General features: G+C 39.0%; 1 protein-coding gene across 1 annotated transcript; it reads left to right on the forward strand.

The window, feature by feature from the left end:
* The first annotated feature begins 4,232 nt into the window (after window positions 1-4,232).
* Window positions 4,233-13,027, forward strand: LOC137297314 (uncharacterized). The gene is made up of 4 exons (XM_067829325.1): window positions 4,233-4,466; window positions 7,987-8,074; window positions 11,492-11,635; window positions 12,990-13,027. The coding sequence occupies exons 1-4, from the start codon at window positions 4,233-4,235 to the stop codon at window positions 13,025-13,027; spliced, it is 504 nt and encodes a 167-aa protein (XP_067685426.1).
* The last annotated feature ends 342 nt before the right edge of the window (window positions 13,028-13,369 follow it).

The raw sequence follows: 13,369 nt of genomic DNA on the forward strand, positions 1-13,369 counted from the left end.
CACATACTTTTGAAGTGGAACTCTCATCCATATGAATGGTGTATCAATAAAAACAGATTTACAAGTCCAAATTTGGTTAATTAAGTACAATGTTCTGCAAACATTACGCAGTCATTTTTTTAAACAACGTATGGTATTCTCCTTAAAACTAATTGTTTTCTACTATTTCTACTACAGTTGAAACCTCACCCAGTCGTAACTCCGAATAGATGAATACGAAGGCAGTCAGGTATTACTTTAGTAATTTATTAGGACATTTAAAATATGTTCTTAAAATTATTGGATTTTAAAATGATCACATGTCCTTCGGTATGACTTGCGGACTAATATTTCACTGAAATATTTCCTGATAACACTGCAAAGACTTTACTATTGTCCAATTATACTGTTTTTCTCCATTTGTTTGTCTTCCAGATGATCCTAGAAATGTGTTCGGAGACCAACCATAGCAACAACTATGGAATATTCGTGGTAATTTTCGTTCTTGTCGAAATTCAGCTGTCGGCGTCATTATAGTTGGTGTTATGTTCTTATTTATATTTGACTTTTATTTTTAACTGGAGAAACCTTGTACTTGCATTGTAATAAAAATGTAAAGAAGTTGATAAGTACTGCATAATAATTTTCTTCTTCCAGATGATCGGGGTATTCACATCTCTCCAGGAGCTCCTGAATGGGCACCAACAGGAATGCTTTAAATGCATAAAATATATGAAAAAAAGTATTAAATTGGCATTTACTTGTGTTCTTGAATCCAAGCTGTCTTTCCATCTTCATGTCGCTGACCTACCATAGTATAAATGACTTGCTGTGGCAAAAACAAATTTCTGAGGTTATAAATTTTGTCTGAAATAGTAATGAAGACTTTTAAGAGTTCATTATTTTGTGGTTGTTCTTCCTCTATATTTCAGGTATATTGCTGATGCCATTATTGACAACCTGAAACAGAACACACAGATTGACTGGATGAAAGGCTGAAAGGTGTATAGTTTTATAAGCATTATGGATAATGCGGTGCCTAACTGTTGATTGTTTATGCGCCAATATGAAAACCACAAGTTGGTCACAAATGACGTGTTATTGCATTGGAATAAATATTACGTTATTACAATAATGACGACAGATAAGATGAATAATCTTCAACAGTTAAATGGTAGACAATATACTATTGCCATTTAATTTCTGTAATAAGACAAGAGATACGCATTTTATTGGGAAATGCATCCGGCGACACGTACCTCGATTACAGAACTGTAACTAGATCTTACATACCTGATCTCACACAGAAGAGTGAGAGAGTTAACTGTAATGTCACATCGACAGTATTTCATCCACATCGTGACTAAAAGTATTGAATTATTAAAATAAAACTGTCAGTAAAAGGCAGTAACACCAATGGAAGATCACGGATATGAATATAAGTCTAATTTGTAAATCTAAACCTTTCTTACTATCAATACTACACAATAGCATGTCCTACTTTATAGATGTTACATTTACAAGGGATTAATATTTACGTTTTTAAAAGAATTCGATTTGTTGAAAAACTACAATCATGACAGGTTTAGGGACACGAGAGGTCGTTATTGATATTTTTTTCCAAAAGAGGTTTGAATTGCTCATAGGAGTAAGAATTATGGAGCTACTGAGTGAAAATGTAATGCACAGATACAGTTATCTTTTTAAAAGCAATTGCAAACTGTTTTGAAAAAAATATCATCAATGACCTCTCATGTTCTAAAAGTTGTCATAATGTTATATGCAATGTGACGTGTAATATCAGCATCCATATGTATCTGTAGAAATGTTAACTTTCATAGTGGTGTCTTGTGCCTTAACATGATTGGTAAAATTGAGGTGTGGCCCATTATCGCCGGCTTCAAGTATATATGTTGCCAGGTCAATTTGTCCTGTGCAGTTAAACTGTATTAGATCGATTTACTAATTTTACATTCTTTTCTGTAATATTCTAGTTAGGTTTACTGTCCTTCTTTGACATGTTTTTACAATATACCATTAATTAATATGTATTTTTATAATTAATTGTTCTCATCACGATGTGGCTGACCAATTGCCGATGTGACGATAAATTTTAACTCACTCACTCACACACAAATAGTTCACAATACGTTACTACAATACGTTTAATTGCACACATGATAAAATATACTGTGTTCATGCACTGTGGGTGACACCAGCGTGTGTCTATATGCCCACACCATTATTCTGGGTTAATGCATTCCTAAAACAAGTAATAAATACAATATTTTACAATGACTACATTACTAAATGTAGAAAGAAACTTCTTGTTTAACATTGCATTCAAACTACCAATCAAGTCCTGCTCTCACACATACGTACATGTGGACATTTTATATTGATAATTACAAAGTACAATGACTACATAAATTAACATAATATAAAATATTTAATATTTACAACACTTTATGTCATTTATAACATATTAAATGGGTAATTTGAGATTCTACTTAGGAGAATGTAAAGTTAGTGTCTAACCAGGTCTGTGCTGAGTGGCTTGTGTTGAGTAGAGTTGTTAGCTGTGTGAAAATACTAGAAAAATGTGCAAATGCTATGGAGGAAAGCTAAAGTAATGTAATGTTAAGCAAATGGGCTCCTGAGGGCTATTGTATTGAAAGGTAGACGGTTGAGACCCTAAGCAGGCCAACTGCCTGAACACGTAACCCAAGCACATAAACTAATAAACACAAGAACAACTTGAAAGGATAATTATAAAACTTTTAACTATAAAGTTTAACACAATCTCCTGTTACATACTTTTTTATATTAATGAGCCTTCCAGAAAGCTATGCTATATTCTGAGAACGGTCACATCGTGCTCAAACTGTAGAGAGTTGTCTGAAGAGTTCTGACATATTCTGAGGCTGTGATCAACTTGAGCGGTAGAATCGGTGAGACGATGCCACAGCTGGTTCCGTCCTCACGGACAGTTAGCAGAACAAGAAGTAGAGTATGGTGTTGGAATCAAGCTTTGCAACTTTTCATGTATCCAGAGACGTTCGTGTATCAGTTTTACATATGACATCGACAGATTAGTGTGCCATCTTTCCGACAAGGATATAAGACATTGGAGTATGGGGAGATCCGTTATATACCCGAAGAAAAACTACTGAGTAAGTTGTTGTTTATTGATACAGTAAAACCCATACCTTTCAAATACACTTGTCGCAATATAAGAGTACGTAAACTTATTTGTCCATTCTAGCAAATTAAAATTCCCTACTTATTACAATACATTTCAGAATTTTTCGTTTCTCCGGCCAATACTGAACCCGAAAATGTATCTACTTCCCCCTTTCATTCGTCTTTGGACAAGTGGTGAACTGAACTCAAGTGACTGAACTCAAACCACATTTAAGAAATCAGAAAGAATCAGTTTTAAAAAAACGTTAATCGACTGAAATCATACATATCAAATATATTTAGCAGTGTTTCCAGACACAAATGCTTCAAGAGCCGATGACGATCATCACCTCCTGTTGCTGTAGCCTGAACTTGCTTGAGGGCAAAATGTAGCTTATGAAATAAAAATATACTAACTGAAAAAAGTAACTGTTTAATAACATAAAATTGCATAAGATAAACGTTATTTGAAAATCACCCTAAATGAACATTTAGCAAAACACTTTGATGTCACGGATGGCACGTGTGCCTTTGTGCACAATGAAGTTACTCACCTTTTGCGTGGCTTTTGACACCTGTAGTTCACGCAAGATGTATTGAAAATTGAAATTGAATCGATTATTCTGTATCCTTTGCATTTTGTGGAAAACAGGTTAACTTCACCTTGAACTGCGTGGACGCCATGCAACGACTTACAGAAAATTTAAAAAGACAACTGTATCTACCTCATACTCTCAGTGAAACCAATTCCCCATAATTCTTGCTCCAATATCATGGACAGATACAGCTGGCTTTTAAAAAGCAATTGAAAACTGCTTTGAAAAAATATTATCAATAAAGGCCTCCTTGGTTTGCTTAAAGCTGTGGCAAACATAATTGCCATGTAATATCAGATCCATAACGTAATTGGTGTAGTTGTGCTAAGACCCATTATCGTCGGCTTGGGGTATATATTGTTTCTAATGAGCCATCCAGAGAACAATGATATATTCTGAAAACAGAGGCGTCGTGCTGAAACTGAAGAGAGTTGCCTGAAGAGTCCTGCATTGAACGGTAGAGTCGCTGAGACGATGCCACTGCTGGTTCTACTGGTCATGTACATGTTCCTTCCACAAGGACAGTTAGCAGAACTAAAAGTAGTGTATGGTGTTGGAATCAAGCTTTGCAACGTTTTATGTATACAGCGAGGCTCGTGTATCAGCTTTGCATACGACATTGACAGACTAGCGTGCCATCTATCTCACATGGATGCTAGGCATTGGACTATGGGGAGGTCCATTATATACCCGAAGCAAAAGGACCAAGTAAGTTTTTTCATACTGCAAACCCGTACCCTTCAGGTAAAGTTGTCTTTACATAAAACACTGTTCATTACCAGTATACCAGCCATGTCGTGACTAACATATGTCCTCACCAGTGAAGGTCTGAGGTGGAATAGGGCTTCAGCAACCCATACTTGCCGTAAAAGGAGACTATGCTTGTCGTAAGAGTCGACTCACGGGATCGGGTGATCAGGCTCGCTGACCTGGTTGACACATGTCATTGGTTCTCAATTGCGCAGATCGACGCTCATGCTGTTGATCACTGGTTTGTCTGGTCCAGACTCGATTATTTACGGACCGCCACCATATAGCTGAAATATTGCTGAGTGTGGCGTAAAACTAAACCCACTCACTAAAACATGTTCTAAATGAATGAACACATTTTCAGATCATTAAAATTCGGTCACAGAAGCGGAATTAAGAACTAAAGTACTGCCGGAAATGCTAGAAAAATCCTTTTTAGCCTTAATCTAGGTAATAAATGTTGCCTATATATCAACTCGCCTTTTGTGTTCCTAATTTTTGTTTCAACCAATTAACATTTCCATGCATGTAATGGACAGGTTACAGGAGAGACTTTGGTATCAAAACAACAATTCTTTCAGAGTTTATAACGTGAAATCTGAAATCGTAGTAACATTTATGGGATAAAACAAGTGATGTAAAAATATGAATTACGTTTTTCACAAACAAATAAATGTTGAATGCTGTGCTACTTTACCTCAGTGTCGTTCTTTACTGAAACTGTATTAATAGAAATCTTAAGTCTTAATAAATACGTTTTCTGTCATGCATGCATATTTTTACCACAGCGTTTACTTTGGTCAATAATTTGCAGTCGATTGTTGAAAGGGTTTATATCTTTTTTGTGTTGCTTGAAAAAGACAGCGGTAAGCCTTCCATTGGGTTTATTACAGAATTTGTAGTGCAGGTATGTCTGGAGTTTGGAGTTTGGAGTCTGTAGTTTGGAGTTTGGAGTCTGTAGTTTGGAGTGGAAGGACTTGATCCATGGATCGTTTGGCAGGATAACCCCTGAAATATGACAGGAGGCACAGGACAACGTCCTGCACATTGAACGTCAACACCGTCAACATGGCGGAGTAGGCATCACGGTTGTGACACTATTGGGAGGACACGGAATCAGCCGTTGCCATATAGCTGGAATATTGCTGAGTGCAACGTAAAACTGAACTCACTCACACGGAATCAGACTCCTGAGATTCGGACTAAGTGTTCTACTGGTTTTTATTCAAAAGTCTTAAATAGTTGAATATTGTTTTTGTAATTGCATCAAGGTTAAGTGTCTTTCACACATTTTACTTTATGCACATCCGGCAATAATAAATTTACTTTTATTAATTGATTGTTTTCATTCAGTGATTCTTCAGCCAAGAAACACCACGATTTTATTGATCATCCGTTCTACTTCGCCATATTTCGTTATACTAGTGACTTCGTTAAATTTTTGGCGAATGTTCAGAACTAGATGGAATTGACCAAATTGCATCCATGTTTCTGCGCAAAGCATTTATTAAAGGGTTGTGCATTTCCACAATAAGTCGTCAAAGTAACTCAAGTGATGGACTTTTTTATAATGCACAATAATTTCTTATGTTTATTTCAAAACAATATGTATGTGTTCATGGTGTGCGAAATGGATTATCCTAATTTTGATATCACATGACCCCTTACATAACCAATACGTATACTATTATATGTACATATATTCAACATTATGAAGACAAAACTCTATTGTGATGACTCCTCACCTGAGCGTGCTGTCAGGTGTAAATGTCACCTGACGATAGACCGTACATGTTGATGACATAATAAAGACATTTAATGTTTGTATCACATAAGGTTCCATTACCCTTAGTTTTTATTTCACAATTTGTTCCCTCGGTCTACATTAAGGAAACTTCTTAAAGTGATATTTGCTATTTAAGTAGCCGTAACACTTCTGAATGTTACAGAAATTATTGAATTATGTTATGATCTTGCTACTGGCCAATTCGACATGGTCTTTTGTTGGTGACCCAGCCACGTCGCCTTTTCTTGGGAACATGATGGCCGATTTTGCTGCTGAGGCAGCACTCACCAAATCCGTGCCACCACCTTTTTTTCATAGTTCGATTATAAAGCTACAATTAGATTTTCTATCCGTGATCCGACGCAGAAGGAGTCGGACACCCAGGTAGGTATTAATAAATAGCATGAAATAAAACCCGATATTGGTTACACCTACTTGGGTTGTCAGGCCAGATTTGGAAGAAGAGGTCATACTACGACGATGTTGTATTGGTCATTCAACATACACCCATTCAAGATCACGTTCAAGCATATCTTGCTTGAAGATTAAATCACGAACTATGAAGGATCTTATCAGGAATAACAGTCTTCATTAAATTTTGTTCATTGCATTTTAAAAAGAATTAGATTTGTTCCGTGAGTTGTAATTAAAATTAAAGTGAATTTGAACTTTCAACTTTTTTTTAATCGTAGCATATCTGTACTTTTAATGTATGGCTAAATGTTTCTAAATTGCTATAGTAGCTGAAGGGATGGTGTAAACCCAGTTTGGCCCCATGCAGGAAGCAAATGTACTAAAATTGTTAGTGGCTGTATCCTCGAGGGAGTTAAAGTTCTGTAAAATTCTCCTCCTATTGAGAGGGTTTGTAAGTCCCAAAACATTCAAAGTCAGTTAAAACTTTGCACTTTTTTTAAACTTTCCACTGTTTTTTAAGAATGTGTGGCTTTCAATCTATCACTCTATTTGTGTCCAATCACAAATGACTGAAGTGATGATGCAAATACAGCTAGGATCCATGCAGGCAACAAAGGTACTGTAAGCCCCTTGTGGTCCCTAGTATGGTGATCTACATTCAGTTGTTGGTGATCCTTAGCCTGTTTCTATTATGAATTGACCATACCAGTCATACCATCAAATTGTACAGTTTCCTGCTACTCTGAATTCTCATTATGTGATAATTCAGTTATTTTATTGCTCTTCGTTGGCAGTTTTTTATAAATCTAATTGTGTCTATACTGAATGTATAACTTTCAAGTCACGATATGGATGGAATATTGACAATGTGACAAAATTTTAACTCACTGACCTGTTTCAAATCACGAACTATGGAGGATCTTTTTACAGATGTCAGTTCTCATTTTACTATTACATTTTCAAAGCTTTCCACTGTTTTAAGTCGTAGCATACGTGCATTTTTAATATTTGGCTAGATGTGACTAAATTGCTAATAGCTGAAGGGATGGTGTAAACCTAGCAAGGCACCATGTAGGAAGCAAGTGTACTGTGAGACCCCATGGTCCCTAGTATGGTGTTCTGTCCTTCGTAGACAGGTTTTTACACTTTATGTGTATATATGGTAATTTTGCAACTTGTTTCAGTCACAACATGGCTGAAATATTGCCGATGCGACTTCAAATTTTAAATCACTCACACACACCCTTGACAAGAGTAACCTTTGGGTATGTTTGTTAGATGTCAGGAGATGCATGCTCCGCGATGAATTGTGAATTGAACACACGTTGTGTGGAAAGGCGTGGCGGTGATGCAGTCTGTGTGGAAGGTAAGGCTCCTTTTGTGGATTCATGCAGCCGAGACAAGACATTGTTTTGTGATTGCTACATAAGATATAGCATTGATGTATGAGGTATGAGGTGTACATGTAGATGAGGATGTTGATGATGATGTAGGGGGGGAGGGTGGTGGGGTGGCTGAAGATGTAGACGGGGTGGACGTGTGGACATAAGCGCCAAGTACTATCGGCGATGGTGGAATGGTACCAGGTCCATCTCAGAGCTTTAATTTTAAATAAAATAAGACTCTGGGAAGGCCCTTAACCCATTCCACCATCGTCTATACTGCTTCGTGCGTGTGTGCGTGCGTGCGAGCGTGCGTGTCCCTCGGTTGGCTATTCATCTACAGCTCTCTGGGCTGTCTGATAAAATCATGATAAGAACTATGATACAGTGGGCGATGTGAAAAGGACTGTGTTGTGAGGTGCGATCCTCAACTCCTGTCTGACGAACGCACTCAAGTCTTTCAAGTAGTACAAGTTCAGTTCGCCTTCTTTAATGTCTACCATGTCTTTGTTGTACGTTTTCATGGACCATGGTCGGTGGCGCATAATCTGCTGTTTCCCTTGTATTTGCCAGGCTGGTGCAAGTACCTGACCCTGGTAATGGTTTCCCTATTTAATCACACCATGTCGCTGCAGGTGACGATTCCATAAATTTCATATTGAAGGCTACGAGGGGTCTCTTGTCCACGAGGCTGATGCCATCCATCATTTGTAGTAAGCGTGCAACCCATTCCTTGTTTATGGAATATTTGCAACCCATATGGGTTTTAAAGCCTTGGCGACTTCGTTTGAATTTTTTATTCCCAACAATAAATAGAGCTGCAGGTTGCAACAGTGGACGATGTGTTTCGTCTTGTTCATCAAGATCGGTACGAGTTTGGCCATCAGCTTGTCTTGTGACAGTAAGTTTCGATGATATTGGGACATCCGTTCCAATTTCACTGTCAATCGTTCGGGAGCCAGAGTATAACTGTTGTGCAATTCGTGTAATCGTCAACAATTTTAGCTCCATGCCTGTCTTTTTCAACAAGGCGTCCCAAGAGAGACTAGAAGAAATACCATGTCAGGTCCAGCTGCAAAGTCAAATCTTTAATGGGACGTTCGTTGCTATGCTTCAGATGCTAAGTGAGATCTCTAATACGTTTGTTGATCTATGAAGTATATCTTACTGATAAATGTTAGCCTTCGACAGACCTTTCCTTAAAAAGTGATTATTTCCTAAACTGTTCTTGAAAATTTTTGTGACATATTTTTATTCTGAACAGTCGGTTGCATTTGTTGATGAAAAGAGCAGTATTTGCAGTGAAACAGGGCTACCCATCGCATCTGCTCCCTCAAATCTTTGAGGACCGAGTTGAATTTCTGCATCAGCACCCAAACGCTGACGCTAGAAGGTCAGGTACGACAGTGCATCTAAATTTTTAACCATTTCCTGTTGTTGTTGTAGTAGTGCAGGATGATCAGCATCGACACCCCTTTGAGCTTGTCATGATAATCTGTCAACCAGTCCTGCAGACACGTTCCTTGATTGACTCCGTGCAAATCTGAGTCTGTCATCACCCACAATCTCTCTGCATACATCTTGTTGAAGCTCAAAGTTTACCATCGAGTGAACAGATGCCTTGGTATGCGTTATCATTCTTTCTCCGTTCTCCAGAGATCTGTGTAACGGTAGACCACGTAGCTGTCTATGCAATGGATGACGACGACGACGATGAGATCAGCAGACATATCGAGGAGAGATTAAATGAAAAAGAAAAGATCAGCTCGAATGGAAGTGGCTTCCACCAACTGAGAAGCCCTTCATTCCTAAATCAGTCTCATGCGTGAAAACATAGACTGAGTCTTGAATGAGGACATAATGTTGGCTGACAGGATTGGCACTCTGATCCGCGAGCAAGGCATCACCATCACCAGCATTCTGATGGCACTGGGCTTCATCATATCGACCTTGGTCATTTCGCCGACAAGAGGAGGAGGAAGTGCTATGCTGCCGCCAGTGGACCTTTGTCAACACTGTGGTTGGTTCGGCTTACGTCCCCGCTACGATCCCACCGACTACCAGCACTGTTTTATGATCAACGTGTGCTGATTATTTGCCTGCACGTATGGAGGATGAGGCTGCCACTGCTGACGTTGTGGGACTTCTGATGTCAGGGGTGGTGCCACAGTCCCCATTTTACTGGTACTCACCAGCGGCATGATGTTTAGGATGTTGATAACTTTTGATTGCTGGTCGCGATGATAGCATTTGATTGTCCACGGCAGACTGACAGGAGCCACGATAGCATCCTCGACGTTGGACACAACTATTTCTGCACGTCATAAGCCATCCCTTCATCCAGGTTGTTGGACCTCATTTGCACTGCCGCCCTCAGCAGTGCCCACAAGTACGTTTGATCTGGTAGCACACGTGAAACAAAAACAACTCAGTTCATCATGATGAGTGTCACACAGTGAGATTGAATTGATTTTGTCAGAAGTCAGAATTGCATTCGGTTTGTTAAACCAAGGGTGCACCGTTTTTGCATGCATGACCGAAAGCCTATACCTATTTATCGATACATCAAGCTTGAAAGTGTTTATCTAACATGTACATGACGCTCCCCGGACTCACGAGTGGCAAACCTGTTCCACTGTTGCATACAATCAGTAGGGCATCAGGTCAGCACGTGATATGTGCATGCTGAACGATGAAAGTTTTAAACCCTTCTGAGCGAGTCTTAAATACTTCTTTTCATTATTCCAAAGGAATGATTGTAAATCTCCCTTTGTTTTTTCTAGCACACTTTTTCCCTCGAGGTACTCCTTTTCAAAATCATCATAATGAGATGATATTGTCCATGCACCTCCGTAAGTAGTATACACAATGGTGGAAAGGGATTAGGATCTTCCCAGAGCATTAATTTCTTAAAATAAACGTCTGGGAAGGGCCTAGTCCCGTTCCACCAATGTGTATACTACTGGTCATGATGTACAAGAGGGTCATGCCTCAGCTGAATATGAAGTTGTAAAGTTGTACGTGGATGGATGGACGGGTGGGTGGGTGTTTGAGTGATTGTTTTACGCCGCATTTTGCAAAAATCCAGCATACTGTGGCAGAGGACACCAGGAATGGGTTTAACACTTTTACCATTAGGCTACCCCGCCACACCCAGGTGTAAAGGTTGCAGATGAAGGTGAAAGTTTACATGACGGCGAGTAGGTAAGCAATTTTAATGAAAGGATGGGTATGTTGAAAATGGTGTTGAATTCATACGTGTTCCATATTGACGTTACAAAACGCACTGAATAGACGACAATAAAGGTTTTACTGCAAAATTATAATCAAGTCACAAAACTGTTTACACTATAGCCATGTCATGTACAACTTTATGATAAAATATAGGGCGACATTCACAGGTTCCACTGTCGGCAGTACCCTGGAGTCAGGCTGCTTAACGGACTCTGACTGTTCAGCAGACAGGAAGTTTGTGTGCTTCATGAAGACCTGCAAGTGTATACCAGGGTACAGCTTCAACCCCGCCAACAACAGCTGTGTAAGACGTAAGTATGTTTCTAAGCAACATACTTTAAACAGATCTCTGTAGCTGCAGCCTTAACGAAACCATGTTGTGGATATTGTCTCTACAAGGGGAATGAGGTAGAGTAAGGTTACTGTCCTCGTCAGAGGGTACGCCAGTCATAAAACTTCAAGGTCAGTCTATCTCTACCACACTTTTAATCGGAGAATACCTGTTCTTATTAATACTGGCTAAAACTAAAGCACAATCGCCAGCAGTTGAAGGACGGTGTAAATCCCGTTAGGGTCCATGCAGGTAGCAAAAATACTGTAAGTCCCCATGGATCTTAGTGTGTCGATCTACCTTCAGTTGTTGGTGATGGTCTATAGCCCGTTTTTATTTTGTACTGTCCATAGTGATTACATTTTACGATAGAGTACTAGTTTTAAATTTATATCTGTGATACTCAAGGATTTTTACTGCCATTCGATGACAGGTTTTTGCATTCTAAATTTATTGATTGCAATATTGATATAAAATACATTGTTCTCGTCACCATATGACTGAAATATTGCCGATGTGACGTGAAATATTAACTCACTCACTCACTGCATTGTCATGCTCTAGTCCACAATGCTGGAGACATGGAGTAAGTAATAAAAGTGACTTTAGTTTTACGCCGCACTCAGCAATATTCCAGCTATATGTAAATAACTGAGTTTGGATCAGACAATCCAGTGGACATCGATCTGCGCAAATGGGAACCGATGACATGTGTCAACAAGTCAGCGAGCCTGACCACCCGATCCCATTAGTCGCCTCTTACGACAAGCATAGTCGCCTTTACTGACAAGCATGGGCTACTGAATCCCTGTTCTACCCCGGACCTTCACGGGTCCTTGTGGCAAGACCTGTAGATGTCGCAGCGCACGTAGCGTGACAAACATAATGTTTTAGTTTTAGTGACACTTAACTCACTGAATTACTGAGTATTTCTGAAATGTTGGGCTAAATTTCCTGATAATTGCAGTTTACTTACAATCTAACAAGGAAAATTTCACAGCAAGAGAGCGTGTATGTCCTACGAACAAAATCCCATTTCATTTATTTTTTTCAATCTATTCCGTAGGTTGCAATGTGTATGGTGCTGGATTCACGATATACCAAGGTCTCGCTATGAGTGGAAACAATGACATAGTAAAACAGGTTAGAAATGTAAAGGAATGTGAGGAAATGTGCTCTAGAGTGAAGAGGTTTACTTGTGTGACCTGTGAGACAAAAATCGGAACGACATGGTGCCACCTTTCAAAATCCGGGTTCCTAGACGTACCACTATCCATGAGATTTACGCAGTACCCAAACTGGATCCTTTCTATGAGGAACTGTGCATGACACAGATGTCACCTTCAAGGAAATTGCTTCAGTGACTGAATAGTGAGTTGGGTATTAGCAACATTCAAGCAATGACATGGCTGGGGACACCAGAAATGGACCTCACGTATTATACCGATGCTGGGAATCGAGACGAGCCTACGTTGTAACCTCGAGGCTGCCACACTGGAAAACGTTTTCACAATGGAGAAGATACGGAAATCATAAACAAATGTTTGTTTGTTGCAAAAAGTAAAGTACACTCTCATGATATTTTACCTCTTGATATTTTGACACAAAATTGCGAATATTTATTATTAGAGTGTTTATATGCCAGTTTCCAGAGAAAATACGAGAATGTAGTATGAACTGATGTGTAAAACGACATGCTTAACGATAGAAAGTT

The sequence above is a fragment of the Haliotis asinina genome, chromosome 9 (genome assembly GCF_037392515.1).
Source record: "Haliotis asinina isolate JCU_RB_2024 chromosome 9, JCU_Hal_asi_v2, whole genome shotgun sequence".
NCBI lineage: Eukaryota > Metazoa > Mollusca > Gastropoda > Lepetellida > Haliotidae > Haliotis > Haliotis asinina.

Coding starts and splice junctions, on each gene's coding strand:
- LOC137297314 (XM_067829325.1), top strand. CDS start 4,233: ATGCCACTGCTGGTTCTACTGGTCATGTACATGTTCCTTCCACAAGGA. Junction 4,467..7,986: donor ACCCGAAGCAAAAGGACCAA/GTAAGTTTTTTC, acceptor TATGTTTGTTAG/ATGTCAGGAGATGCATGCTC. Junction 11,636..12,989: donor CAACAACAGCTGTGTAAGAC/GTAAGTATGTTT, acceptor TGCATGACACAG/ATGTCACCTTCAAGGAAATT.